At 40.4% G+C, this 24,973-nt stretch overlaps 1 protein-coding gene across 2 annotated transcripts; it reads right to left on the reverse strand.

The window, feature by feature from the left end:
- Positions 1–1,051: 1,051 nt before the first annotated feature.
- CCDA (cytochrome c biogenesis protein family) lies at positions 1,052–24,973 on the reverse strand. 2 transcript variants are annotated; one of them, XM_087676600.1, is made up of 10 exons: positions 24,698–24,970; positions 5,039–5,193; positions 4,874–4,959; positions 4,756–4,787; positions 4,488–4,649; positions 4,303–4,375; positions 4,021–4,121; positions 3,827–3,919; positions 3,663–3,709; positions 1,052–1,284 (listed from the first exon to the last, which is right to left on the reverse strand). In XM_087676600.1, exons 1-10 carry the CDS (start codon positions 24,830–24,832, stop codon positions 1,206–1,208), a joined length of 963 nt encoding a protein of 320 aa, XP_087532726.1. In that variant the 5' UTR covers positions 24,833–24,970; the 3' UTR covers positions 1,052–1,205. The 2 variants fall into 2 exon arrangements, with proteins under 2 accessions (XP_087532726.1, XP_087532727.1); XM_087676601.1 differs by lacking the exon at positions 4,021–4,121 and having other exon boundaries at positions 24,698–24,973.

The following is a 24,973-nucleotide window of genomic DNA, read 5'->3' on the forward strand; positions in this document are numbered from 1 at the left end:
GAGACCCTCGTTTCTAAGAACAAAGTGGAAACTTTGAACATACAAGATGTCCATCTAAGCATAACCTCAAATAACTTATAACATTGCTATGGAAAGTACATGAAAAAGAGACTTAGAACCAAGGGCAAGCTTAGCAAATTCATCAAGATCTCTTCCCAAGTATTGTGGCACTAGCCATCAACGTAGACAATGTGGAAAAGGACAAAAGAGTGGGTCTAGTTGACTAAATGCAAATGTTAACCACAAAGCCTTGCTCTTTGGAAATAAGGGATCACTAGATGAAGCACCTCTTAAGGTCGAACATCATTAGAGAAGTAATTATCAAAGCCATTTGAAAGAACAAAAACAAAATAGCAATTAGAAGGAAGCTAGGTTCAAGAATTTTTTACTATTATGTTAGGAAAATTATTATGATTCTTACATCTTAGAGGAAGACAAAATATGTCTCTAAAGTGAACTATAAGCTCCTTAGGAGCATGTACTTGACTAGTTTTGAGTAACTTTTTACCCCACACATCAAAAAGATATAAATGTGCTTATTCTCTAATGGAAATATTATAATTCTAAGTGCATTTTACAATGTCAAAATTTTTAGTAAACCACATTATTAAAACACCAATCCTCAATAGACTTTTATAATGGCTAATGATTTGCACAACCTGACTGCATTCTTTGAGCATAGCCTTTCAAAGTTGATCAAGCACAACTTCACCATTTCACGAGACTAAACAATGAAATTTTAAAGGTGAAGTTTTACTTTGCAAATTACTTAGAGAGAAAAAACACAAATCCAATCAACCAATTGGTACACAACACAAGTATATTTGTGTACATTTGCTAAATCTACATCAATTATCAAGCAAAAGGTTCCAAAGATAATATTGTTTCATGTTCCATCAACGATGGCTAAAAGACTACCTTAAAAGTTTGAAATAACATCAAGCCTAGTCAAATGGTGCTGCTTCAAAACGAAGATGTAGTCTTAACGGTGTGTCCACACACTTAGTGGAGAATTTTAGATGCCATATAATCTATCTACATCATACCAATAAATTCATAATAAAAAAATAGCATTGGGAAAAAGCTAGCGCTAATATGATGAATTAATTATCACACATCTACAGCCATATGGAATAATTCCTCGAGAGAATTTGTGACAAAGTATTGAACCACATGAAGGCTTTTGCAACCACCATCAAAGAAGCTCAAGTCATCACCATAGATGACATGGGGAAGAGACGATCCAAGAGTGTGTAGAGACCACCTCCAAGTAATAGAGCCCCACTGTACAAGGACAAAAGTTAAAAACACACACACACACACACACACTCTCTCTCTCTCTCTCTCTCATGAGCACAAGTACCATTGTTCACTTACAAGAGGTGCAACTGCCATCTCACCTTGGTAAAAGAGAAGCATATATCGGTTTTAGATTAGCTTTAATCCTCTGTGAATGACAGCTGCTTTTAGAAGTGCCTCAAAGCAATTTGTGCTAAAATATGCAATTGCTTTATAAATGTCTTCTAGACCTCAAAGGGACCCAAAAGTTGAACTTTAAATTGTCCCAACCAGATGATATTCTCTGCAGATCTGATTTTTAGGTTCTTCAGTCTTCTCCACATGCTTACGCATATAAGGGTTGTGCATGTTTTTCTCCCTTTCACTGCTTACGGCATTGCATTGAGGCTGCAGGTAAGTAGGCAACATATTTGCAAATGCCAAGATTTTTCAACTACAATGACCACACAAAAGCTATCTTGGATACTCTAAATAAGAGATTGGAATTCTCAGTATGACCGCACAAAAAGCTATCTTGGACGGTTCCGGCTTGTCTACTCTTGATCCAACACATTCTATCGGGTGATTGTGATGCTATGAGCAAATAAAAAATCAACAGCTAGTAAACCCATCAAGGGCTCAGCAAAGTGGAAGGAGCACACAAAAGCTATCTTGGATACTCTAAATAAGAGATTGGAATTCTCAATATGACCGCACAAAAAGCTATCTTGGACGGTTCCGGCTTGTCTACTCTCGAACCAACACATTCTATCGGGTGATTGTGATGCTATGAGCAAATAAAAAATCAACAGCTAGTTGTAGAAGAGGGAGAATCACCCAAATTTGTTTATGTTACCTCAGACTTCATTGAAGATGAGAAGTTACACTGGATAGCCCTCTTCAAGAAGTTCTTTAACGTATTCACTCAGAGTAAACTTATGCGGATTTGAAAGGAACATCACTCAAAGTCATCACATATACCATCCCCATGGTACCAGACACAACATGTTAAACAAAGGTTGTACCCCATCAACCCAAGGCACATGCAAGCCCTGCAGTAGGAGCTTGACAAGCTACTCAAAATCAAGTGAATTTATGAGATACAGCACATAGACTAGGTGTCACTAATTCTGGGTGTACTCACAAAAAAACGGAAATATCAATTAGAAAACGGTCAATGTAGTGATTAAGAGAGGGACTATTACCTCTTGTGACTCATTCACTCATTTCTCAGCATGGGAAACAGCACTGCACCCCCTTTTTGGATGAGGCATTTTGTTATATCCTTATGTAAATGTTGAAGCCATCACTTTTGAAGGGTTATTCTTCGCAATCATGGCACAAGCAAAGGCCAAGGAAGAAGCCAATCAATGTAAACTCCATTTGGAGAAACAAAATGTCCCATAATAGAATGATCATGTGCATGGCTTGCATAGTAGATTGGTTGATCCAACTTCAAAGATCCTTTTGGGCATAGGACTGTGCCTAACCCTTCAACTGATGCAGTCCAAGACTAAATTACCATCACTTGCTCAGGCATTCTATCAGCTAATGCTGGAAAAGATTTGAGAACAGAAAGAAAGAAAATTTGCACTCCTTATACAAAAGAGGATGATCAAGCAGCTAAGTTTATTCCCACCAAGAACATTTTGAGTTTGGCATATTTGCCCTGCAACTGGATGACCAGGGGCTTCTGCAAGTTAAGGTCTGTTAAACTGAGGTAGGCCAGGTCATGCCTAAGACTGTTTGTTAAGGATGCCCGCCCCCTTGTTGTAGCACCTAGTATGACAACTTAAATACATGATAGCACGCACATACACTAGCTCACTAACTCACCCATACTCGATTATGAGCATACAAAAAAAATTTTCTGAGCCCACACAGGCACCAGGAAGAAAGACTCTATAAGCAAGGTCCAAAAGGGACTGTAGCCTTATGTCAATAGGACTTGTTTAAACTAGCAGGATGTGTATCTATATCATTTCAATCATTCAGAGAGAAACAAAGGATGTTAACTTCTATTCTACAAGCACAGCTGTCCTATTCTCATCAGAATCTACAATAACGCACGGCCACCTGCAAGGAACTAGACCAATACAAATGTAGCATTGCTAACACATTGATTACGGCTAGGTTGACCTTTCATAAATCTTCAATACACACACTCACATTGATTGCCCTGCAGCCTTCAATCCCTATATTTAGATGATCCAAAAACTCAAATGGGGTTTTTACATGTGCAATATGCATTGGATATGATGACAGCCTTTATACATTTAATTAACTGCTAAGTTCATGAAACTGCTGCTCTTGTCAGCATCAAGAAATCTGACTGTAATGACAGACCCCACGAAAATGCATGATTTGAAAGGTGAGGAGAAAACCTTGTAGGACTAACCCACGCAGAATACTTGCGAAACGAAAGAATCCTCTGGTGACATGATATATCAGAAGGTTAAGAGTCATCATTATTAAACTAGAATTGCTTCATTTCAGGTACTAAGATGGCATAAATATGATATAGATGTAGTGAGGATTGAAAAGATACCTGAAGAGCACCAGCAAAAGAGGCTGCAAGAAGAAGAGGTGAAACATAACCCATTGTGTAAGCTAACAATAGGCCACCTCCTGCCAATGGGTCCTGCAAAATTCCTCGAACATTATGGCCAACATAGAATTACTCAGATGTTACAAATTACTAAAATTAGCAACACTCCAACAAAATGATATATATTCTAGTACTTGTGAAGTAGCAACATAGCCAAGTAGTGTTGCTAGAACTGGACTGCTACAAGGTGATGCTGCAAGTGCAAAAGTAAGGCCTGCCAGATATGCTTGCACACCTGCCATAATTGCCGCGGGGGGGGGGGGGGGGGGGGGGATGGATGAAAAAACATCATGCAACCAAAGAACACAGTCAACAACAATCATATTATCCTGAGGAAAATCTGAAGATATAACTTGATGCCACTGCAGGATTGAAGTCAAACACAATAAGACACCTTCAGGAGATACAAGTATTACTTGATGGAAGGCTAGCTGCTGCTGACCGAGGATCGAAATCTCCAAAAAAAGAAGGCAATTGCAACTCAATTATCTGCCAATACCAACTATAAGAAGTGTTAAACTACCAAGCACTGTTTATGGCCTACCATGCTCCCCACTTTACTTCCAAAATTCTAGTGCTGCTTTAACTATCTGACTGTTACCTCTAGAAGATTCAGGCCCATGACTATGGCCAGGGCAGATGCAGCAATTGGCAACCCCTGCCCTATTTGACCATAAGCCTTCCCTGCCAATGAAGCTGCAACCCCTAAAAGAGCAAGCGTTGTTGCTAGTCCCAATGAGAAGGACAAGGAATCTACAAAACTCTGTTCACAAGGCCAATGTTATAGCTCAACAATACAATCTCCTGGAAATACCCATTGAGATCACTACAACCCTCCCACTCTATGTGACTGAGCAAGAAAATATGACCTGTAAACGATTTTTCCCTGGTCCGGATGCACCTGAAAAATTATCTCCATTACTGCAGATCAGTTTGGTGAGAAGAAAGCTTCATATGAAACTTCACTTTAAGAGAAAAAACATGTACCTATGTAGCCAAGAGTCAATGGCAATACACTAAGTGTGCATGGGGAAAGACTGGTCACAAGACCTGCTCCAAATATTATAGCAACACTGCCAATACACTAGATTTATAAGAAGGCAGGGCAGAAACATTTTTGAGTCACTATGTTCAAGAAGGAACAACACTTACCCAGCTGGGCTTAGAGCAGCGAGCTGTAGCTCAACAAGCTCATTAGCATTCTGCCCTGCAGAGTAGACTAAGCTGCTGAACCACTCTCCAACTGAGCCCATATCCGAGAAAAACAAGACAGTAGGTGGAATTGAGTGTTGTGCCAGGACATGTACCTTACCAACAAATTAAAATGAAGTCAAAAAGAAAGAGCATAAAACTACACACAGACTTCACATACAAGCATAAAACTTGAGTCCAAAAGTTTTAGTTTCTTCCTCTCCTTCCTTCCCTCTCAGTTCATGACTAGTTTTCAATTTATTATGCAAGGCTGCTCCTTATTGACTAATCATCTTCCTTGTCATGGAATGTCAAGGGACCAGTGTGGTGTATTCTGTTTGTAGCTCAGTGGCACACATGTAGCATGAAATGGCAGGACCAATATATGTGTACAAGGATCATATGACTTTTTGTATACTATGTTAGTTTCTCATCTGTCTTGGGTTGTGCTGACTCCAAACGCAAACCTGATGTAGAGTAGACAGGGCACCTAAAGAAGATGATGGAAGTAGAGAGGAGAGACGAAAGTCTTAAAAGAAGTGAGGGTGGTGAGATGCTGAAAATGGGGGGTGTACCGTATATATATAGGCATGACCTATCTCGAGTCTCACCCACTGAAGTCTCTTGAGCACTACTTTGATTCTCTCCGAAGGCCCTAGAAAGCCTTTTTGGGGCTGGAAACTGAAACCAAAAATGGGAATGAAGAAGGGAAACTGTATGGAATGATGTGGTTTCTCAACAACTCCATCATGTATGCCCACATGGGATGATTAGTGCTATCCAATTTGTCACAATCACCAAATATATTGAGCAAATCATTTTGCCATGCCATTGCTTGCTGCAAATTGTTGGTATTTATAACCAACACCAACAGTTGTCCAAAGTACAAAATGTTCGGACACCTCAATTGTAAACCAATGGATTGTTATACATACACTTCTCCTTGAAGTTCCCCAAGTAAAAATGCAATTTTAATATCAAGCTGGTGCACAATCCAACCATGATGGACAGCCAAAGCAACCATACACCGAATGGTGACCATACGGGATATAGGAGCAAATGTCTCCTAACAATTAACGCCTTTCTTTTGCACGTAGCCTTTTGCCACAAGCCTAGCTTTATACTTATCAATGGATCCATCCACTTTTCTTTTCAGCTTATAGACCCATTTTGTGCCAATGGCTTTCTTTCCAACAAGCAATGTCACTAGATCCCATGTTTAATTCTTTATGATAGAATCAAATTCAGCTTGCATGGTTGCCATCCAATGATACTCTCTTGTGCATCCTCAAAACAATCAAGCTCATCATCGAGTGTGTGTGCTGCCATAACAAACTCCATTGTATTAGCATGATCATGCAAACATGCTTGTCTTCTAGTACGACCAGCAATAGGAGCATCCAAATGAGTATCTTTAATAGTCTACAAGTACCATCTAGGCATCTGCCTAGCTTCGTGATTATGTACAAGCTCCTGTTGAACCTCAAATTCAACATCTTGCTGAATATTCAGATCAGCCATAGGCTGAATTTCTGCATTGCACAATGGAGCAACTGGCTGAATATTTTGTTCATTTACTAAAAACTCCAACTATATCACCAAAAGAAATGGGCAACAGCCCTTCAAATACCCTCAGATATATCAAAATCAGCAAGGGATAATTCTGATTTTTCATCAAAAATCACATCCCTACTGACAAAGACTTTCTTGAAAACAAGATCATACAATCTATATCCTTTGCTCTCATTTTTGTACCCTACAAAAATGCATTTGACAGCCTTGTTGTCCAACTTCTTTCTTAGCACTTTGGAAATATGAGCATACGCAAGACACCCAAAAATACGAAAGTGGCCAACTGAAGGTTTTTAGCTTTTCCAAGCCTCGAAAGGCGTGACATTTTTTAATGCCTTTGTAAGGCACATGTTCAGAACATGATGAGCACACATAATTGCTTCCATCCAAAAGCCATGTGGAAAATTCTTAGCTTTCAATATACATCTATCCATCTCCATGAGTGACCAATTCTTCCTTTTTGTAGCCCCATTCTGTTGTGGAGTATATGCAGTAGTATAATGATGGACAATGCCTTTCTGCTTCAAAAAATTATTCAACAAGGAATATATGTATTCCCCCCCTCAGTCCAAATGGAGAGTCTTCCTGCAGCCAAATTGATTTTCAGTAAGGGCAACAAAAGCCATAAATGCATCATACACCTCTAACTTTTTCACCAATGAGTAGACCCAACAAAAACAAGTAAAGTCATCAATGAATGTGATGAAATAATAATACCCACCCAATGACTTTGTCTACATAGGTCCACATACATTCGAATGCACAATCTACAATCTAGTTGTTGCCTTAAGGGTTTCTCAACACAGTTGCCCCTTCTTGGCTTGCATGCCCCCTGTTTCTTGTTGCTCTGTGAAGTACTTGAACTTCCAAAACTCTATAGAGCATTTCTAGACTGGCTGCCCTTGCCCCTTCTTGGCTTGTGTGGCCCCTATTTCTTGTATGAAGTACCTGAACTTCCAACACTCTACAGAGCATTTCTAGACTAGCTGCCCTTGCCTTTTTGTCTCGCCATAAAAGCCCATTCAAAGGCTATAACATCCACCCCACTATTATTTCTTGTTTGCTCTTTTTTAAGGAGCAAACTAACCAACTAAAAAAAGGTAAGTGGCTGCGGAGAAATTCTCATATTGAGATTTAAGGCCATGTGAAAGGCCAAATAAGGAGGTGGCAAGGAATTCAGAGTAGTATAGATCATCTCTGCAGTAGAATAATACTCAATCTACATTCATTAACTACTCACGTGAGTCTTGAATTTTGTTAAGATGATTCTACATGGCATCACTTTCATCCATCTTTACATTCTCAAGCTCTTTTTTCAAGAAAGAGATGTCTCATTTTTTCCAACAAACATCTGCTAAGTGTGAGCCATGCTTCTTGTGAAGAAGCTGCAAACCGTATATGCAGATTATAAACCGTTGAACTACCAATGCAATCAATGACAATGCTCAAGCATTGCCACTAATTATAGACCGTTGAAATGCCAATACAATCTGTGACAATGCTTGAGCATCCCATGTGGCCCAAGCCTTTTGTGCTATTGTTCTTTGGGGAAGTAGCTAAGTTAACCACGTCCTCCTATGGGAGGTGTTGCAGGAGCCACAACTCCAGGATGGGAACTTCCTCACCACTAACATAATACCAAAGATTTTTTGCAATCGGCACATTCTTCATCATGAAGGATCATAGAGAATAGTTATTGCTGTCCAAATCTATCCTCCTTGGATACATATGTGAATACATCATTCTGTCCCTAATTGGCCATGGTATATGTCACTGTTTCAAAGAGCACAAAAACAAGAGCCAAAGCTAAAACAACCTGGAATCTTGGAAATTTCCAGAAATTTCAGCGTACATCAAGGCGTAATTAGCAAATCTATGTCACACTTGACCACAACTGTCCAATGTACACGCTATCCAATGCACAAACAGTGCTCAACAACACAACCAATGCAAAAGCCCTAAAATTTTGTTGTCCAAAATGCACAATTTCAGTCTATTTCAAACTGAACCTGTAGTACATGTGCCAATGTTTGCTCAATATCCAAAAGGCCCAAATTTTCTAGCCCGCTTTCCAAGAAATTTCTGCAATAAGTGTGTTCCAAGATATGTCCAAGAGTAAAAATGGATTGCTTGAGAAAAAGCCCTTTGCTGTGATTCAGATTTTTAAATAATAAATGAATAAATGCCTTCTTTACCTCTAATGTTGGCTGCCTCAAGCTTAGTGGAGCTATGATACAGCTATGAAAGAGGAGTTGGCGGAGGGACAATCAGAGGCAAGTAGCTGAAGGAGACGAGCTGGTTGTATAGATGGCAGTGCTACAAGTGGCGGGCCTACAGGTGGAGCCGGCGCAGGTGTTTGGTGTGCTAGTGCCTGACGGACCAAGAGGCGAGGGAGCTGGAGCAGCTGGCGGCTAGCAGACAAGGATAGCAACTGGCGAAAGGGCAGCGCTGCTAAAGACTAGTGGCAGGTGGCCAAAGGCAGTCCTAATGGTGCTGAAAGTCTATACGAGTAGTAGCAGGTCAGGGTACAACTGACTAGTAGTAGGTGATGCCGGGCTGGTGGTGACAGGTGAAACTAGAGCTAACCAAGATCTCCAAGAGGCTGAGATGGACTATGCGAGCCTGGAGCCCTAATACCAAATGTGAGGGATGGAGATGGAAGCTCTCAGTTGAGAGTACACAGTTGACATTAGAGAGAGAGAGTGTGTGTGTGTGTGAAGACACAGCATGACTCCCAATGCAATTACCAAGAGTGTAATGAAAGTACAAAGTACAACCCTTAAACCTTAGGGTTGTTAATGTGCATTTACATTTAAAAGGTGTAAAACACGATAAGTGACCGAACTATGCAACATAAGCACATAAAATAGAAGATAATGTAACTAGGGAAAACCTCCTCTCATAAGGAGAATAAAAAGTGCTCCATTGTCCTACCATGGATCACCGACACTCCTCTCTGAACGTAGGCATGAGTCAAACCCAACACAAGCTATTGGCCAAGTATCTGGTCCTCTCTCTTTTCTCAAAGAGAGGGAAAGGCAAGCCGAAATAGAGATTGTACACACCATAATTGAGTGCAATCTCTCTTTCTAAAAAAGTGGATCAATGGTAGCAGATGGTGAAAGACATTGCCACAATTGGTCCATGAAGTTGAGAAAATGTTGAGATGAGAGAAAAATCTGAGATTCTTTGTAGAAAAATGCCCCAATCTAATTGATGCCCCGTCCAAACTGCCTAAAATGCAATCGCCTACTGTCTAGGCTGCCCAAAATGGCTGTCACCAAACTCCAAATGCTATCGCCAACCCCTAATGGGTCTGCTCCTACTGTGCTTGCATCTAGAAGGCCCCAGATGGCTGTCACCTGTAGCAAAATGCAAATATCCGCACAGGAAAATGACCAGCAACAGCCTCCTCCTCTGTCCCCACCACTATACACACTGAATCAGCCTCTACAACCCCCAAACAGCCTTCTCCCCCGTTGCATAGGTAATTTTGCCAAGTAATAGCCTTCTAATCCCATTTTCCAACAGTTTCAGCCATTAAATAATTCTGAAATTTAATTTTAGCTACTCTGACCTTGCCTAAAATGAAATGTGCCCATCCATGATTAAATTGGCTAGGCCATTTGCAAGCTGCAATGGTCCTCAACCTCAATTGACCCTTAGACTGGCATTAATTAATTATTTAATGTCTAGTCCCTAGTATCACCACTAACACTTAATGGACAAATAACTATCCTAGGCTCAAAACTGATGCCAACTAACAATCAAAGTCTAGCTAGCATAATTTGTCACAACTTTTGCCTTTGATAGCCAATGACTCTTCGAGGTCATTGGTTGTAACCATGAAATAGCTACCATGTGCATCACATACACCTTACAACCTTGCACATTTGATTATGAATTAATCAAATGTTACTAGCAAGATTAAAGCATCTTAAAAATTTCACGTCCTTGTAATAGACCTACCTATCTCATATGCTTCTCTGATAACCTTGTCTACATCAGAAAGTACCTCAATGTCTAATGATCTCTCTACATTGTAAAATCAGCCCCTAACAAATAATGTTTCCACATAGACAATGTATGAATTACAGCCAAGAGCTCTCTCATAGACCTACAAATTTCTCTCTACACCGTGGAGAAGATGGCTCTTATAGGCTAGCCCATTCTACATTAAAATACCCCTAATGATGTTTCCACATGCATCATACTGAACCACAAATGACTTCCTTGGGTTTGGCAACACAAGCACAAGATCTGAAGTCATCTTTTACTTCAACTTTTCAAATGCTAAAATTTTCATAGCTGTCCATCTAAATGTCACATGGTGTCATTTTTCTTTTGCAAAGTATGCAATGGAGATGCTATCTCAACAAGCCCATGAACATACTTCCTATAGTAAAAACATAAATCCAAGAAGTTGTGGATCTCATGTATATTCTTCAAATGTGGCCATGATCGTATAATCTCAACCTTTGCAAGGTCCATACAAATACCATCAGCCGATACAATATGCCCAAAAAATGGATTCCATATTTAAAAAACTCACTTTTCTTGTCATTAACAACTTCTGTGCTTTGCCTCATTCTTTGAATAGACAATCATATCGTCAAAGAAAGTGCCCACAAATCCTCTATGTGGCCAAAAGATGTAATCCATCATCCGATTAAAAGTGGTAGAAGTATTTGTAAGTCCAAAAGGCATGACAAGAAACTTGTACAACCCAAAAGATGTCCTGAACGTTGTTTTAGGCAAATACTCTAGTCAAATGCATATCTAATGATGCCCACTTTTCAAATCTATATGACTGAATATCTATCTATAACATCATCGATTTGAGGGATTGGAAACCAATTCTTATCGTGATTTTATTCAAGGCACGACATGCAATGCACATACGCCATGAACCATCTTTTTCTGCACCAAAAGCACTGGACAAAAAAAGGAAATGAGTTGGGCTAAATCAGCCCTCCTCTAATAGCTCATTTACCTAACTTATAATCTCCTGCTAGGCTGCACTAACTTTATAAGATGGATGTATTAGCCCTTTTTTTTATAGCTCATTCACCTAACTTGTTATCTCCTCTTGCTAGGCTATACTAACTTTGTAGGGTGGCTTATTAGGTAGACTACTTCCAGGGATAAGATCTATGTCATGATCTACAAGCCTTTCAGGCGATAGCTGCCCTAGAAGTGACTGAGAGAAGCAATCAGCATACATTTTCACAAATGAAATGTGATTCTTTTCTAACTTTGACAAGTTTCCAACCTCTTCATTATCAAACTTATCCTTAGTAAAAACCAAGTATGTTGAAAGGTGATTTTTCATTACTTTAGAAATGGTAAGAGCCGATACAACAAGGACAGGTTCCCATTTTAACTTTACATCAAATGTGAGTGCCTTTACCTTACGCTGACTAGTGATTTCTTTTGCATGTGAATCAACTACTATATCCATACGGTGACACCATGGCATACCAAGCACCACATCACAATCCTCAAGTGGAGCAATAAAGAACTCTTATCCACATATCCTTAAATGTGCAACCGAAGCTTTCCAATTAGTATCATAAGCTTTGCATGGCCCTTACATGTCATTCTAACTTTTTCCATGGGTCCCATCTCATCCTCTCTAATACCCAAATGGACTGCTATATCTACAAAGATATACTACTAAATGAAAGTCAAAGCTTTCAATCTATCTTATACACCACTGAAGGACTCAAACTTCACTCCTTTTTCACCCTCATCATAGTCTTTTGCTACCCCTTTGGGAGTCAAGTTATCATACAATGGCTGCTACAAAAAGGATGCATTTGTTGTATTTACATCCTGAACAAGCCCAAAAGAAGCATTTGCATGATCAGCACTCATTCCTCGAGTCCCATAAGCACTCACGGGTACAAATGCATTATCAAACATGCCACTTTGTGCCCCAAGCATCAAATCAATAATGCCATACATAGGATTATACACGTTTCCAACATACCCAAATACATTGGGCATTGTATACCATGCATTGACTATTACATACCATAGGGAGTTGTGCCATACATTCTCGTATACGTTCCTTGTCCAATCATTGCATGAAAAATCGTGCTATCACCAAAGTATCCTAGCTACGCCTTCATTGCATGCATGCTCGACTGTCCAAAATCCATTGGATTAGCACTTCCGTGATGACCTTACATTTGCATACCTTGCCCCATAGGTACCAACTGTTTCTCTTCATTAGCTTCTTTGGAAGCTTCTCGTGAAGGATTTGGCATTACCTTCAATGCACCTTGCTGTCCTGCCAGTGCAGAAGATGACTTTTTCTTCTTGCCCTTGCTATCCTTCTTCAGAGCATTTAAAAATCGAACAAATTAAGGATCCTTTACCAATTCAGCAAAGAGATTTGTCGTTGTCCTCATCCGAATTTTGAACCGATCAGAGCCTTAGTCTTTACTATTTCCTATGTAAAGCAATCTTTAAATGCCTCATGAAGTTGTATGCCTTATGAAGTGCAGTTTGTAAGCAGTTGAAAAACGTGACCTGAAGAGGTATTGTGTGTCTTTCTCATGTATAGATCATCATTCTTGATCATGATCAATTGTATGTTGGAGTTTCTTGCTCATCAATACAATATGACAATGGGCGCCATAATTCATACCTCTATTTCTATCTTCTTTCCAGCATATACTCTGATTTCTATCTCCGATTTGCTATTATGTGTTGTAGAGTATACATCATTATTTCTGAGTTTTCTATGAGTTACTTGATGAGGCATTAGGTATGTTTTACATTGCTTGATTTAGTTTACTCTATTGCTGTATGAGGCAATTCAGTCCTATTATGCATTCAACATAGATTTGGGGCTGAAACAACAATGATCAATTTGGCTATGTATCAACAATATCTAAGTAGAGAAGTAGGTGAATGCATCTAACTTATGCTTTGAGAAATATACCCACATATACCTACAGAAATCAACTATAAAAAAGACGTACAACACACCATTCAAGGAGGTAGTGGATGTTGACCCATGAAGATCAATACAGATCAATCTAAGGGGCGCCTCAGCTCTATGTGTAGACTACTGAGGGAATGGTACACAAAGTTGTTTTCCTAGTTGACAAGCTTTACAAATATCTCTAGATAGTTTTAAAGCGTAGAAGGCCCTCAACCATCCGTAGACGAGACAAATCATAAAGAGAGTCATATCCAAGATGCCCCAGGCAATAATGCCAAAGACACTCGTTATTCACAGGCTCCCGTCTAGTGGCCAAAGCCTGGAAGCATTGGAGCGTTGACCCCTCAAATGTTAACTAGAAAGAAACTGAGTCATGTGGTACAAGCCACTAGGCTGTGCCTCACCGTAAACAACCACTAAACCAGTGTGAGTGTCAAGGACCTTGACTATGATTGCTGTAAAGAAGACCACTTACCCCAACTGGCAAAGCTACTAAACAAATAACAAGTTCATCCCAAGCTAGGAGACATAATAGATATCATCTAGCATTGAGTCCGCAAATGTTAACTAGAAAGAAACTGAGTCATGTGGTACAGGCCACTAGCTATGCATAAACAATCACAAACCAGTTGGAGTATCAAGGACCTCAACTATGGTCGTTGTAAAGAAGACCACTTACCCCAACTAGCAAAGCTGCTAAACAGATAACAAGTTCATCCCAAGCTAGGAGACATGATAGATATCATCCACCGTGGCGAGATTTGGATCTTGGTTAGTAGAAAAACTGATACGACCCTAAACCTTAATCTTGACCAAGAAGTTATTCGCCACCTAGACATACTCGGCTGCAAGGGCTCACATGAGAAAAATATCTAGGATAAGGGTCATGTGATGTATAGCTCTATTGTCTACAATCAAACAAGAGTCAAAGTGCTAGGCTACCAAGAGTGGGCCTAAATTGTCACCTTGTTGGGTAACTCACAGATGTAAATGAGACTCAAGTTCTCGGATGTCTGAAAAGAGACAAGGTACGAGCGGTCAAACAAGCCCTCGAGCATTGAGAACAAAGTCGACTATGATGGCGAATCGATGGCAATGTGGATCTAACCACGCCACTGCCCCTGATTTTGGTTGCCACCAACCTACCTCCCTTGCTGGGGGTTGCCCGCCAACTAAGGGGCAAGGATCTAATCCTTTAATTTTGGTGTTGTACCTCTTGCCTTTGATCGATACTCCTCGTTAAAATGGCCAGCTTTTTGACAATGTTGACAATATCTATTCATTTTAGGTACATTCTACCATTCAAGTTTAAGAGATGACTAGGAGGTTCCTTGTGACTCAATAGTTTAGTTTTGGTTTTGATTGTGTTTTTTTTTTTCAATTTGAATTTTGATTTTGCTTTTCCCTTCTCTTCCTGCCCCTTCTAAGAAGTGGCAATGAGGGCCCGCTCTAAAGATGTAGACCTATGAAATTGGTGGAACAATGGAGTGTAATGTAGTAGCTAACACTCAAATTCATAGAAGGTAGGCAGATACCATAGTATGAGGGTAGGAGTCTCCCTTACCCACGTGATGGCGTCGTGGTATGCACGTTAATAGCGTCCACCCTCTACACATAAAATCTTGTCCCTCAAGCCTTTTGACCTTCTTGTAAGTATTCTCATGCCTCTGTTGCACATCATAATATACATATCGCGTTACCTTGATTCTATGTTGTGTTACCTTGCCCGTTACGTGTTACCTTCCGCTGCCCATGACGCGTTACGCTTCGCGTTCCGTGTCGTGTTGAAAAACGCTTCTGCACAACTGTGGGGCCGCTGATTAGAGGGTGATCCACGGGGTGGGTGTTGCCTACCCCATGACGGCTCCAGGGGAGTGTCGTCGCACTTGGTATCAGAGCTAGTCATATGTAATGTAGTAGCTAACACTCAAATTCATAGAAGGTAGGCATAATAATCTGTGAGATCACATCTTGCACAAAATGAAAGTATTTTCTCGGTAGATTGTTTAGAAACAACGTGACCTAGTCATCAAACTTAGAAGCCCCCATGGTAGAGAACTCAATGAGTAGCCATCGATACTCAACCAGCTTGACCTTAAGATCATCACGGTCAATGATTGCGAAATTTTGGAATTCATAGTCAAGTGTGATATAACGGGTCCTATCCTGAGCCACAAAGCAATCAGTTAAGTGTGCCCGTCGCTCGAATGCTAGATCAAAGTACTGTCACTGTAAATGAAACTCAGGAAGAAGTCCTTCCATTAACTTGGCTATGGCAAAGGCATTCCTTGCCTTCCAAGAGTAAACAACTTCGTATGGAACAAGTGTAGGATCGGGCTAGGGTTCCAACCCCTACACAAGGTCCTATAGATTTTAAGAGTCAAGTGACAAGTCCATGTCTCGTCAAATTGAGCCAAGTGGTGTAGTTAGGCCTATTAAAATGAGTCTTATCAAAGAAAGCATGCTTAACTAAGGAGGAAGATGAACCATGAGGTGTTGGATGAGAATAAGGATATGAGGGAAGGAGATAAGTAAGAGGTGGTGGGCAGGCAGAAATAGGTTGGGAGTGTTCATATAATGCCGATGATGGAGGCATTGAAACATGAATATTTTCATAAGATGTTGATAGAGCTGGAGGCACTGGAGCATTGATGCCTTGTGCAAATGTCGGCTAGGGCATAACAGTGACCAATAGGTCCTTTAGGTACAGCAATGGAGGCAAACGATGGTACCAACTGATCTACACTTGTGTAAGCAAGAGAAGGAACCCCGCGCTAGGTATAACCCAAGGGTATAAAAGATGGAGGCTAAGCCTCCCCAAAGGTGCATGTACACCAGGTATATAAGTCCTAAAGGTAATGCCTATGTGTAATGGACCCCCTAGTGTGATATGTGCAAAACATTATGGTATCTAATATGCAAAAGTGAAAAAATGGTAATGCAAGGAAAGAAATGGATGAAATGGGTGGGTTTAAAAATTGTTGAAACTAGCCTTCCTTCTCGGTTAGGGTGGTTTAACCTGATTAAGCACTTAATTACAGCAATCAACAAATGAACATAAACTGAAATGCTCACTTTACCTTCATAAACTTGGGCAGTGGACACCCTGTTGGCCCCAAAACTGACACCCCTTTCGGTATTTCTTTAATTTTAATTGCTGATGGATAAATTACAAGCCGAGATTTCACAATCTCCTTGGCTAATTCAAAAGCCCCTTGCTGTTCCAATAATCAGCAAAGCATTTAAGCAAATTGCCCCTTGATTTTCACCCAAGACTTGCTCTAATGGAACCCCAATTGGTCAAATGCTGCCCCAAATTCACAATAAATAGGCTGGCATTTGAAATCCTCACAATTCCACGAATTTTCGGTGCTGATTTCAGTGTACAATGCCTTTGACTAAGGGCACGGGTCCCAAGGTTGCTGCTAAACCCTAATTACTTCTGTAATTTAGGATTTACAGCAGTAAGCTCTCTGCTGTCCACCAAATTTGGCTGTACCCTACTACCAATGGCTAAGAATTGTTGAGAATACTTGAGCATAGACAAGAGGAGATGAGAGAATGCTGTAGAAAGATAGAAAATCAGCTAAAATGTATCTTTTGATTCGTAGCTCTGATGACAAATCTAATGGCACCAACAACTTCAAAAGGGAGGTAAAACACCAGCTCAGCTAACGAGCCCTCCTCTTCTACCGCCACCTCTCTTGAGGCGGAAGAGAAATCCTACTGCTCCCTATCCTATCGCGGCGAGCGATCAGTCATCGTCGCCTCTCAGAGCCAAATCTGATCACTCCCTCTCCCTCTACCAAGCTCCGAATGGCTGCCATTCAGCTTCCACCACCCTCCAACAGTCTTCTCCCTAGTTGCATGGGAAAATTTTGCCAAGTGGCAACCTTCCTAATGCATTTTCAGCCATTAAATTATTTTTTCAGAATTAATTAATTCTGAAAATTAATTTCAGCCCATTTGACTCTGCCCAAAATTAAACATGCCCATCTGTAATAAAATTGGCTAGGCCATTTGCAACTTCGAGTGGTTCCCAACCTCTGTTGACCCTTAGACTAGCATTAATTAATTAATTAATGCTAGTCCCTAGTGTCACCACTGACACTTAATGGCCAAACAATTGTCCTAGGGTCCAACCTGGGGCCAACTGACCACCAAAACCCAGTTGGCATAACTTAACACAACTTTTGCCTTTAACACCCACTGCATCCTCGGGGTCCTTGGCTTGTTCCCATGAAATAACAGCCATGTGCATCACATGTGCTAAACGACCTTGCACATTTGATTAGTAACTTAATCAAATGTTACTTGAAACCAGCCTTCCTTCTCGGTTAGGGTGGTTTAAGCACTTAATTACAGCAATCAGCAAATGAACATAAACTGAAATGCTCACTTTACCTTCATAAACTTGGACAGTGGACACCCTGTTGGCCCCAAAACTGGCGCCCCTTTCGGTATTTCTTTAATTTCAATTGCTGATGGATAAATTACAAGCCAAATTTCACAATCCCCTTGGCTGATTCAAAAGCCCCTTGCTGTTCCAATAATCAGCAAAGCATTCCAATAAATTGCCCCTTGATTTTCACCCAGGACTTGCTCTACTGGAACCCCAACTGGTCAAATGCTGCCTCAAATTCACAATAGATGGGCTGGCATCTGAAATCCTCAAAATTCCACGAATTTCTGGTGCAGATTTCAGTGTACAATGCCTTTGACTGATGGCACGGGTCCCAAGGTGACTGCTAAATCCTAATTACTGCTGTAAATTAGGGTTTACTGCAGAAATTACAGATCAGCCCACCAAAAGTGGCTGAAATCTCCTCCAAATGGCTGAGAATTTCTGAGAATGGTTGAGCATAGGCTGAAGGAGATGAGAGAATGCTGTAGAGAGAGAAAATTTTGAGATTTGTCACGAAGAACTGATCAAAATCAATTGCTGCCCTGCTGTATCAGCCCCAAACGGATGCACCAACAACAATAGGAGCATCAGAGACTGTGATCTTTAGGAGAAAGTGCATCAATAGCAATTGTCAACTTCCCAAGGTCAAGAATATGCAATCTCCATCACCAAAATGGTCTCTAATTGCTGGGAAATGGCCCCAAAAGCTGGCAGTAACAGTCCAACACCTCTTTCCAATAGCTCCAAAATGAAGAAACGAGATTTCCCTCTCCCTTCAGCCCTATTTAGCCTTTCCCCCACTTGATGGGAAAGTTTTGCCAAGTGGCAGCTTTCTTAATCCATTTTTAGCAATTTCCGGCCATTTAATTAATTTTTAAAATTAATTAATTTTGAAAATTAATTCAACCCTTAATCCATGCCTAGAAAATTGACCTTGCCCATCCAAAAATTAATCGGCTAGGCCATTTGCAACCCAAAGTGGTCCCATGCATTAATTGACCCTTGGACAAGCATTAATCCATTAATTAATGCCTAGTCCCTAGTGTCACCACTGACACTTAATGGCCAATTAATGGTCCTAGGGGCAAACTGATACCAAAATTCACCTAGAATCTAACAAGTGTAACTTGTTACAACTTTTGCCTTTGACACCCATCTTTTTCACAGGGTCCTTCGGTCTTCAACTATGAGAAAGTAGCTTCCACCTCACATGTGCAACACGTGTATCTTTTAATTGCACATTTGATTAATTGTCAATTAAACATAAGCAAAACATCAAATTTTCATGTCCTCGTAACATTACTACCAAGATTAAAGCATCTCAAAATTTCACGTCCCCGTGACAATTGTGATGATACATTAAATTGATTTTGATGAGGTGAAGAAAATTGAAATGATACCAAATATGATGAATGCTGAAACTAGCTTTCCTCCTCGGATAGGGTAGTAAATAACCTGATTAAGCACTATTTACAACAATTAACAAATTCACAAAACTTTGCACATTTTACCATATAATCTTCGACATTGGATACCCTGTTGACCCCAAAACAATCGCCCCTTTCAATATTTATTTAACTTAATTAAAAAAGAAGTTGATGTACAATGGGATTCTCCTAATCTCTTTCGATATTCCAACTCCCCTTGCTGTCCAAAATAATAGCAAGTCTTCAATCTGATTTGCCCCTTGATTTGAGCAGTCAATTGGCCTTCACTTGCTTTGATGGAGATGGAAAATGCCCCAAATTCATTGATTTGCTAGTCTCTTCACTTGAATTTGACTAAAAACAACTTTAGCCCTATTGAATCCAAGTCTTGAAGCTTCCAATTTTTGGCACGATTCCTAAAGCTGCTGCTAAACCCTAATTTCTGCGCTACAAATTAGGGTTTACGGCAGAGAAAGCTGAAATTTCTTAGCCTCTGGTGATCTCAATGCTGTAATCTTTGGAGCAAGGCTGTAAAAAGCTGGGAGATAAGAGAAAATGCTGAGGAGAGAAAAATTTCAAACTTTCTTCGTGAAGAACTGAAGAAAATCTGTCATTTACTGCTATTGCCTTGTCTCAACTGCTTATAGATACAAAGAATAGAAGAAAATCAGTCATTTACTGCTGTTGCCCTGTCTCAACAGCCTGTAGATGCTGTTACTTGTTGTTGATTGGTCTTCTCCTACCCCTAGCTGCCTCAGAAGGTCCTCTAATGGCTGCAAATCAGACCAGTAGCATCTCCCCCTCTCTTGCAAATGAATACACTAAAATGTCTCTCCAATCTCTAAAGACGTTTTTCAGTCTTACATGGGCATTTTTGACAAGTGGCAACTTCCCAAATGGCTTTTCCAGCATTATCCATAATTAAATATTAATGTTCAATCTTTAAATACTGAAAATTAATCTAATAATTATTTCAGTGCCCTGAAAAATAATCCAACTAGCCAATAATTAAATTGGCTAGGTAACTTCCATTCCTGAGTGTCTCTACGCCATCTTTGACCATCACATTGGTGTTAAGTACCATTAAACGTCACTTCTCTAGTGTCACCAATTGATAGTTATGGCCAAATGAATGACCTAGACCAACAACTAGCACCAGATACCACCAAGTACCTATGCGGTATAACTTATAGCAAATTTGACCTATGATATCCCATGATTTCCTGGAGTCCTAGGCTCATAAATTTACTTTAACTCCAGTTACACCTCACATGTACAACATTCACTTAACCATGTCATTAAAAATTAATCCACATGTTAAGTGAGGTTTCAAAAATACATATCCTCATGACAAATGCAAAGAAGAAGATGCAGCAAACTCATTTTAACCATTAGAAGAATAACGTAAAGAAAAAAGTGAAAATATAAAGATACCGAACTCTTTCTTATAATCACCCCTTCTTGCATTAACGTATATGAGTGTGTCTTCTATGGGGGATTTACTATGTTCCATATATTGCACTCTTGCTTCAATTTGGTCTTTACCAACATGCTACAAAGGCAGTAAAGAAAGAGAAATAAACAAAGGAACAAAAGTAGACAATTGTGTACCTGCACCGAAGTAGGAGAAATAGACTGAAAGTATGGAACATACTTAGGATCTCTCTCTCCAAGAGGGGGGGCCATCCCTAGTGGAAGTCAGGACAGCCCTACAACATCATCAAACTTGTACACTACATCTTATGAGAAAGAACCAAATATACCTTCTACATACAGCTTTTGTTTTAAGACTTGTCAACATAGCTATTCATCTTTCCTAACTCTATGAGCCAAGATCAGCTGCAACTCCTCATTGATGATGTCACCAGTGTAGTCAAAAGGATCTCTAGCCCTGTCAGAACCTTGCTGAGTTGGCAATGAGTGCCACTCCTACTCAATTCTCAACAAAGGCTCTTTTGGGAATTGAGTCGGTGGACATGTTTAAAATCATCTAAACTATTGTGGTTTCTACCTTCTAAGAAGAGCTTTCAAATCAAGGTTTGAGTTTCTTCAAAGAGAACCAAGCTCTGACATCATGTGAAAAAATACCCTGATACAGAAACTCAAATACAATCATATGATAATAGCACAAATTGATAAAAGAAAGGGTTAAGGTAACTCAAAGACAATGAACATAGTAAATAAGAAACTAAATGAATCCTAATAGAATGCAATGCTCATGCAACAAACACACTATGCAATGAAGGAATGCTAACCCCCAATCTCTGGTGTCTCCAAGACCAGTGCAAAAAGTATGAGGTGGAGAGTATGTTGTACTCTAACGGATCCCAAATCGAAGCCAAGGCAGCCTCCCTCGGTGTTTGGCAGCAACAAATGGAGCAATAGGCAGCTGGATCAATGTCAAACATATAAAGGAGAGCAAATGCAGCACCTGGTGATGATGTGGCAGGCTGGCCGCAACCTGAACAGCAAAATGCAGATCAAGTGATGATGTGACAATCAGGTCAATGCAACAGCAATCAAAATGCAGCAATTGTTGCAATCGCAGAGGGCAGGCTGGCAGCTAGCAGGTCCAAACACAGCAATTTCTGCCACATGGCAGCTGGCAACAGCAAAGGAAGAGTGTAGCAGCAGTCCGAAGTCGCCAAGGCTGAAGAGCTGTAGATGATGGCTGAAACAGTCCCAAATCTTCATAGGAAGGCTGAGAAACAAGTGTTGGTGGGGGTGGACACTAGTCTTGAACAGCTCTGGCTGTGATATCCTCCATGAATGGGATGTGGATAGCAAAGTTTCAACACCTATAATTCCAAAAATGAGATTGTTTGAATAAGAGAGCAGCTTGTCTATTTATAAAAAGTTTAGGGCCTCCCAAATTAGGGTTTGCATGTGGGACACTCAAACTCTCTAAGACTACATTGTCTAAATAAGAGAGCAGCTTGTCTATTTATAAAAAGTTTAGGGCCTCCCAAATTAGAGTTTGCATGTGGGACACTCAAACTCTCTAAGACTGCATTTCTTTTAAAATAAAATATTAAATTCATTATTTAATTTGAGTTTTGAGGCTGTTTAATAAAAGCTAATGAATTTTTAGTTCGACAAGCTAGACATAGAAGATGGCTAGTTTATCAGCTAGATGTGGAGTCCGTATTTCTTAATGGTGATTTGAAGGAGGAGATATATATTGAGCAGCCTCCCGGCTTTTCCTCATCAGATGGCAAAGTTTACACGTTAAAGAAGGCCCTTTACAACCTCAAATAGGATCCACATGCTTGGAATGAAAAGATAGACTCATTCTTACAAGGGAATTTAGGGTATTGGCATTCCTCTACTAATCCCTAATTGTATATCCATACGTCAGCTGGAGGGCAAATGTTGTTCATGCTTTACATAGAATATCTCATTCTGACATGTGACCATGTCCAAAAGATCAAGCAGACAAACAGGTTCTAGATGAGATGTTCAAGATCACAGATATGGGCTTTTTCCACTCCTTTCTAGGTCATGTGATTTCGTAGACTCCGGGGGAGATTTTCATCTCTCAGCAACGGTATGTGCAAGAGCATTTGACCACCTTTGAGATGGAGGGGTATAGGCCTATTTCTACTCCCATGGATCCAACCTAGAAGGCTACGCCCCATGTAGATTCACCAACAAAGGATACTACCTACTACAAGCAATTGATTGGGTCAGTGATATGGCTCCTAAATACTAAAATTGATTTGTGTTTTCCTATAGGTTTCCTTGCAAGATTCACAAGAGTGAATCTAAGCTTGTTCATTGGCACGCTACTATGAAGATTTTGTGGTTCTCGAACGCGGCCCCCAACCTAGATATTTATCATCCAACAAGTAAATGAGAATTAGTTTTTGTTCTATAGGGCTAGACGGACTCAAACTGGGCTAAAGATGTCGATCATAAGCGGTCTACCACATGTGAGACAGTGTGGCTTCCAAAGTTGTTAGGACAGCTCAACTATCCTCAGCCAAGTCCTACTACACTTCATTGCAACAATGAGTTGCATTGCTTTGGCATGGAATCCCATATTCCATGATAGTTTGAAGCACGTTGAGATAGAGTACCATTTCATTCAGGAGAACTTCTCTTGGAAACTCCCTTATCTAGAAAAGAAGTGGATACAAACCACATGGGCTGCAGCAACCACTAGAGTGTTCCTAGTCTTGTCTCTCTCAAATAGAAACATTGGCATACCTTATGAATACAATACAAATGGAGGGGAATGTTGCATCCTTGGACATTCGAAAGGGTGCTAGTATCATTGGTCCCAATGGTTAAGAGGATTTGACATCCTTGGGTATCCGAATGGATGCTAGTAGCATTGGTCACAATGGTCATGAATTGACTCTAGGGCACTTCATGACCACTATGACCAATACTACTGGCACATCCATATACGAAAGCATGAGATTGAGTATAAACCAGATGAACTGTGGCAACCACTCGAGTGCTCCAAATCTTCCTCTCTACAATAGGAAAATTGGTACACTTAATGAATCGTACATGTCTCAAAGTAACCACAAAAGCAAATCACCGATGCGATTGGAATAATCTTTTTTCTGCAAGATTGGATGGCGTCAAAGAATGATGGCATATGTGTTTATTTCACTAGTTTCCTATGACATGCATGTTGAAAGCAACTTCATGACAAAGTTTCGAGAGGTTGCAAATAGGATCCTCCTGGAAAAGGGTTTGAGCCACATCCAATCACATGCACAAGTTAAACTTCCAAGCAAGGGATAGAGACATTCCATATCCAATCACATGCACAATTTTAGACTACCGCTTTGGAGATGAGCAAAACCTCTCCTTAATCAACACTTGGATAACCATTTCACGTTTGTGTTGAAATTCATATTCTTAGTATGCAGCCATTTAGGCTACCGCATTTAGAGATGAGCAAATACTCGCCTTAACCAATGCTTGGCTAAAGCTTTGACGATAGCTTCGCCGTTGTGTTGAAGTTCCATATTCTCGACGTGGAGCCATTTAGGCTACCGCTTTGGAGATAAGCAGAAGCTTGCCTTTCCTTAACCAACCCCTGGCTAAGCTTTAGTTTTTCCATATGTGTGTTGAAGTTCAATATTCCCAGTGTGTTAAAGATCTCAATTAAGACAAGCGACTCACTCATTGAAACAAATTCCGTCAACAAACGATTGGCAGTCATAGTATCACAGGGAATTAACGTGCCATAGGATGATAGGAAAGCCGAAATGTCATGTGCAGGTGAGCAAATGAACACTTACTGCAGACATAACGGGAGGGCGTTTAGTGTCTCCCCGGGCAGACGCGCGCTGACTGCAGGTGCGAAGACGACGTAGGGGCGACAGGAACGAGCTCCCGATGCCATGGACCAGGGATTGAGAGCAAGCGATCGCCATAGCCGTTAGATGAGGCAGGCGTTCGTCCTTTTAGCCAAGAGGCTTTTATGAAACCTGGTACTCCTAATTTCTAAACACTAGCCTAACACCTGCACCTGCAGCCAGGTGCTTGTTGTACTTATAGTTCGTTCTAGTGATGTT

The sequence above is a fragment of the Lygodium microphyllum genome, chromosome 4 (genome assembly GCF_053477565.2).
Source record: "Lygodium microphyllum isolate KBCC chromosome 4, Lygodium_microphyllum_v1.1.10, whole genome shotgun sequence".
Lineage (NCBI taxonomy): Eukaryota > Viridiplantae > Streptophyta > Polypodiopsida > Schizaeales > Lygodiaceae > Lygodium > Lygodium microphyllum.